The sequence below is a fragment of the Strix aluco genome, chromosome 4, assembly GCF_031877795.1.
Source record: "Strix aluco isolate bStrAlu1 chromosome 4, bStrAlu1.hap1, whole genome shotgun sequence".
Classification (NCBI taxonomy): Eukaryota; Metazoa; Chordata; class Aves; order Strigiformes; family Strigidae; genus Strix; species Strix aluco.
This window is the reverse complement of record NC_133934.1, coordinates 31,136,862-31,143,116: the sequence shown is the minus strand read 5'-3', so window position 1 is coordinate 31,143,116 and position 6,255 is coordinate 31,136,862. Positions and strand designations below refer to the sequence as shown.

General features: G+C 43.1%; 1 protein-coding gene across 1 annotated transcript in view; it reads right to left on the bottom strand.

The window, feature by feature from the left end:
* Positions 1 to 656: 656 nt before the first annotated feature.
* KIT (KIT proto-oncogene, receptor tyrosine kinase) overlaps positions 657 to 6,255 on the bottom strand; it is a 57,356-nt gene continuing 51,757 nt past the window's right edge. Inside the window, exons 18-21 of the mRNA XM_074822564.1 lie at positions 5,024 to 5,135; positions 4,827 to 4,926; positions 4,071 to 4,176; positions 657 to 2,913 (exon numbers count right to left, since the gene is read on the bottom strand). Coding sequence (XP_074678665.1) covers positions 2,788 to 2,913; positions 4,071 to 4,176; positions 4,827 to 4,926; positions 5,024 to 5,135 — 444 coding nt within the window. The 3' untranslated portion in view covers positions 657 to 2,787. The remainder of the gene's footprint in view (positions 2,914 to 4,070; positions 4,177 to 4,826; positions 4,927 to 5,023; positions 5,136 to 6,255) is intronic.

The following is a 6,255-nucleotide window of genomic DNA, read 5'->3' as shown; positions in this document are numbered from 1 at the left end:
CAGGTCCTGGCAGGAGCCTGCTCCAGCACCGGCTCTCCATGGGGTCACAGCCTCCTTCACGCACATCCCCCTGCTCTGGCATGGGGTCCTCCCCGGGTTGCAGGTGGAGATCTGCTCCACCGTTAACCCCCACGGGCTGCAGGGCACAGCCTGCCTCACCATGGGCTGCACCACGGGCTGCAGGGGAATCTCTGCTCCGGTGACTGGAGCACCTCCTCCCCCTCCTTCTTCACTGACCTTGGTGTCTGCAGAGGTGTTTCTCTCACATATTCTGACTCCTCTGGCTGCAGTTGCACTCCCACTGTTTTTTCTCCCTTTTCTTAAATATATTATCACAGAAGTGCTACAACCATCACTGATGGGCTTGGCTTGGCCAGCAGTGGGTCCATCTTGGAGCTGGCTGGCATTGGCTCTATCAGACACGGGAAGCTTCTAGCAGCTTCTCACAGCAGCCATGCCTGTAGCTGCCCCACTACCAAAACCTTATCACACAAACCCAATACAGGTTTTCTGGCACACATTTGCAAAAATGTTTCAGAATGCCAAACTTGACCTCTGTGTGGCCAGACACTGAGATTTTCCTTCAACCCATTAATTTATTAAGACTTACATGAAAATACTCCGTCTTAACATAGTACACATTGGTAGCATTTGAATACGTATTTACAGATTTATTTGAACTTTTCTGAACTGCAATTCTACAACTGATCAACATATCCATAAGTGTTTCATAAACTTTCAAACACTTACATATTTATACATATAGTTTTTGCATATATATATATAAAAAAATATTTTTGAGACTCAAGGACTGAGAATAGTCAAAAGGACATTATTGCTACATTTCCATATTTACAAAAACAATGCATAAACCCATTTAAAACACCAAGCCATTGCAAAATAAGTTTCAAAAATCCCCAAATTATAAAAATATAAATTTCAAGAACGAAAAAACCCAAACCTCTTTCAGCTAAGTGTCCGTAAAGTACCGAGACATCTATAATTATAACAACTAGTTTGTCTACAGTTGCTCTGAAAGCCAACACGTTACAAAAGAGCTTTTATAGCATTAAACTGAAAATGCTCAACAACAAGTATGCATGAGTGCCTCCAAACAACTGGCTAACTTTGGAAAGGTGCAACAGCCTAAGTAAGTTCAGTGCAAATGGCTAATTTTTGACTTAACTCTGAAAGACAGATTCCTGTAACAACCAAATGCACAGTCACAGAAGGAGCGTGGTATTCAACATAACGCAAAATATACTACCAGTGTGTGTATTTACAATTACCTTGCATTTGGGCAGTTCGTTACACATTTAAATTGCATGTAAACTCAACCAAAATCCTGGTAAAGTATAACTTACAGAGTGCTTAAGTGCATTGTAAATAAATAGGTGCTCAGCTAGTACTCTGCCTCTGACAAATGCTTCTCTCAATGCCTTTACTAATTTCTAGGTGACAGAAACAAAAGAAGAAGAACTAGCAGTTTTACCAATGGGAAGAAGAGGGGTTAGAAGATACCTGAGCACAACCCTGGGCTCAACAGATACCGACCCCAAAGCCTCATGTCTGTCAAACAAGACTGAAGGGATTCTTTCTTTTATCCCATTTATAAATTCAGCACTTCCCAGTTAGGCTCTTCTTCATTATGATCTCTGGACTACTACAGGAAGATGGAACAACTTGGGGCAGGGCAAAACAGCCCTTTCCAGTTAGCACTATCCAAGCCTGCCTGTGGGAAAGATTCACCTGGGTAGGGCAACATAAAGAAAGGGCCCCCCAGGAAAGAGTATTTTGCTTCTGCTCTTGCTTAGATAAGATGACTCGTTAAACGGCCTCTCTTCCAGACACACAGTTTACTGGCAACAGCCCTCCTCCTCTATTCTGACCAACTTGGCAGGGCCCACCCATCTTTGGTGAACACTTTTGGACATAAGTATTAGCAAACAAGCACTGAAGCCCTTGGGCTCCCAAGGCAGGGCGGCACAGGAGTGGTCAGACTCCATGGTGGTGTGATACCCAGCGATGAGCAGCTCCATCCCTGGTGGGGAACAGGCCAGTGGGAAGTAGTGCATATACCCATGGAAACCTTGTGACCGGTTTGCAAGGCTGACAGCACAGGTGGGAAATAAAGACAAAGATCCATACTTTTCTCCCCTCCTCTGGTTCAAACCCCAGAGCTCCCAGGAGGGTTGCTGCTGTGCAGACCAACTATGGAAGGGACTCAGACCCTTCACCTCTCTTGCCCAGGTAGATACAGCACCCTCGCTGACCTCCAACCTACGATACCTGACTGGGAAAGCTTTGCAGGCTTGGCTGGACATGGAAAGGGGTTTGCAAAGCCATTAGGTTCATATTAGTTTATTTCTTAAATTCAGCAAAACACTATTAACTAGAAAATGACTGTATGCCTCCCAGGCACAGATCCAGAGAAGGATCACTGCAGATTTGGTTTAATATGCAGTCATCTCGTTCCACACCCTGGCTCAGGATTTCTTTTGTTGGTTTTTTTTTTTCTTCAGATCTGGCTCTTTACTGCAAATACACACAATATAGCAAAATATATATACAGCTTCAGTTAACATTGCAATGATGCCTGTAACCGTGCTCAGCAGATTAAGTTTATGTGTAACAGTGTGTGGTAAAGGACAGTATTACAACAACGTTTCAGCTACACAGTGGTAGTAGTGAGTAAAAGTAAAAGAAATTATTGAAATTGTCCCTCTCTCACCCCCTGCACAATACAAACAGTTAATACATCTGGGCTCCTCTTCTTCCAGATGCCACTCAAACATCTTCGCGTACCAGGAGAGGCTGAGTAGATGAAGCACTGCTACCCACTGAGTTAATCCTCACTGAGTGATCTGGAGCATTTCCTTGACTGGAAGGTGGACTTGAGAAGTTCGCATAAACCTGCGGAAGCCAAAGACCAGTGTCAATACTCTGCAGACTGCTCCTTCACGCATACTTGAAGAGCTCTCCTTTCCTAGCTTTTTCCCACTGTGTACCACACACCACAGTGGAAGGGTTCTAACACAGGTGTTTCTTTGAAAACCTAAAGAGAGTTTCAAAAGGTCTTGGGCATAACTACTCTTTTAAAGAATCAAGAACCTCAATCTCAGTTATTAACAACACCACAGCTTCCAACCACATGCCAAATTTCAACGGAGCTTGAAAAAATGCAGCTCAGGTTATTACTAAACTCCCCCAGAAACCTCACTAATACTTCCTTCACATTCTTGCTTTTGTTTCAGTAATGTCTCCACCTGCCAAAAATACGCTGCAGGATGCAATCGAGCACCAGCAGCTTTCAGTTTCCTCTTTTCTCAAATTGTCAGGAAGCCATGTACTCTGTGCCCAAACAAGGCATCCAGAAGGTAAAAGGAAGCTTTATTTTTACAGCAGGTTTTAAATTTACTTTTTTAAACCACATTAACACACAATGTTATTGTGAGATAAAATCCACGTTTCTGATATGCCTCCAATTTTTCTTTGGACTGTCTTGTCCAGTTACCCTCTCAGTAAAAGCTTTTACTAGGGAACGGTTGAAAGCGCAGTTAATAGTTTGTCACGACATACCTCCAAGGTCATATAAACAGAGCTAGGGGAAGCAAGTGAGAAGAGGCAGAAGAACACCGAAAGCTCAGCCCCTTTGTCCAGAAAGCTTTTCTAATAAAAGCTAAATATACTTCAGTTCTGAGATTTTTCCCAGATTAGTAAAATTTTTCATAGTTTACAATAGGATGAATTTATGTGGTACCATTGCATTTTGTGACATCAAAATTGCTGTTCCAGGTCTATTTTGAGTAAGATACATTAACATGCAAAGAATCTTCTCCAGCTGGTACATTTTGAGTATGGGCTTAGACAGCTACTGTCTAACGGCACAACTAAGCAGAAGTGAGTAGCTCTACCACTACTAGCCCTACCACCCAAACTGACAGTGCAAAGCTACATAAATAATAGTGGAAAATTAATTAAGTGCCTGGGCTCCTTTCTTCTCACAGCTCTAGTCTAAAATCTTGCTTGAAACTGCTTTAACTCCAAAAACCTGATAACCCATAACTTACCCGGGGGGCATTATCTGAAAGCTGCTGCTCTATCAGCTGTACAATTTGCTTAAATGTGGGTCTCTGTAAAGGATCAGCATCCCAGCAACTCTTCATTATGTCATACCTGCAAAGATACTGAAATTAAGTACCGCTCATGAGGAAATCCTTAGAGCTCTTACCTTGCCTCCATTATTATTTGAAAGAAAAGCGTGACCCACTCCCACAGTTTACCTTCTTTAAAGCACTTTTAAGAATAGAAATAGTGCTGCTAACACCTGTGCTTGTGACAACAAAGAACTCAATACTAATAAGAGGCTCTGGACACAGTTTTTGACAGCTTGCTAAGTGCCAATCCATTTACAAAACAGTCAATTAAGGATGGCTCATAAAGAAGATCAGTAGCCAGTCCTCTTGCTGTCAGGAAGTACAGCACAAATGCAGATGCTGTACAGTCTGGTGATACATCTCAGTGACTGCTTTATCTGAATTAAAAATGTTTAATTACGTTCTGTGATCTGTCAATAATTTATTGACACAGAGCAGATGCCATGACAAAGTGATCAGATGGCGCAAGGCATGAGTGTATTTCATTGCTTGTAACAACACAGGCATGTATTCTGCTAGTTAGAGTACATGAATTATTTAAAATGTGAAAAGAACTTCGAAAAAAAGACAATGGAGCAGTGCAGTGAGCCTTAATGTATGAATGGAAGCTTCTCTTCTTTTGCATCGTTGCTGATGTTTGGTGATTATAGGTGCTGGTTGCTCACTTACATTTCAGGTGGTGCACACTCAGGGCTGAACATCCGGTATCCCTCCTTGATCATTTTATAGAACTTGGAATCCACAGGCATCCCTGGATATGGGCTGCTTCCTGTTGAGAGACCGTGTGAGCAACATGATTTCTGCATCCGCAGTAAAACCAAGATGAAACAGAAATACCTTGAAGTACAGATCTTGAAGGAGTTTACCTAAAGAAAAGAGCTCCCACAGCAATATCCCGTAAGACCAGACGTCACTCTCAAAGGTGTAGACGCAATTGAAAATACTTTCAGGTGCCATCCACTTCACAGGAAGACGAGCCTTTCCAGGGAAAAGGGAATAAATTAAGACAATGGACATAAGGCATACAAAATTTACAAGATAAAATTAACCTTTTCTACTACTTATGTGCTTTAAATACTCATTAAATCAAGAAATAGAAGTATCCAACCAAAAACGGAAATCTCATCATTTTAAAGTCTCCAAGTGATCTGTCTTTCTGTGGGTCTACCAAACTCATGCAGTTCCTTGCACTCTGATTTTCTGTATATGGTGTGATTCCCTTGGTCGTGTTTATAAGGGATGGCAGGAAGTCAGAGCAAAATAATACCTATGACCATGGCATGGTTCCTTATACAAACATGCAAGTCTGCTTCCATGGACTGGCTACCACAGGCACACAAATGAGATTCACATAGTCAAGATGCTTCAAGGCTTTAATCAACAGTTAAGACATTTGCTTTAGCTCCTCAGTGTATCAGAAAAAAAATGAAAATTCACGTGAAGGATATATCTATATATTGACATACATATTTTGGGCAGGAGTGTTTATCTGCTTGAGGGAAGGAAGGCTCTGCAGAGGGATCCTGACAGACTGGATTGATGGGCGAAGGCCAACTGTATAAAGTTCGACAAGGCTAAGTGCCAGGTCCTGCACTTGGGTCACAACAACCCCATGCAACACTACAAGCTTGGGGAAGAGTGGCTGGAGAGCTGCCTGGCAGAAAAGGACCTGGGGGTTTTGGTTGACAGCTGGCTCAATATGAGCCGGCAGTGTGCCCATGTGGCCAAGAAGGCCAATAGCATCATGGCTTGTATCAGAAATAGTGTGGCCAGCAGGTCTAGGGAAGTGATCGTTCCCCTGTACTCAGCACTGGTGAGGCTGCAGCTTGAATACCGTGTTTGGTTTTGGGCCCCTCACTACCAGGAAGACATTGACGTGCTGGAGTGTGTCCGAAGAGCCACGAGGCTGGTGAAGGGTCTAGGGAACAAGTCTTACGAGGAGCGGCTGAGGGAACTGGGGTTGCTTAGCCTGGAGAAAAGGAGGCTCAGGGAAAACTCTACCACTCTTCACAACTACCTGAAAGGAGGTTGTAGCAAGGGGGGTGTTGGTCTCTTCTCCCAAGTAAAAAGTGATAGGACAAGAGGAAACAGCCTCAAG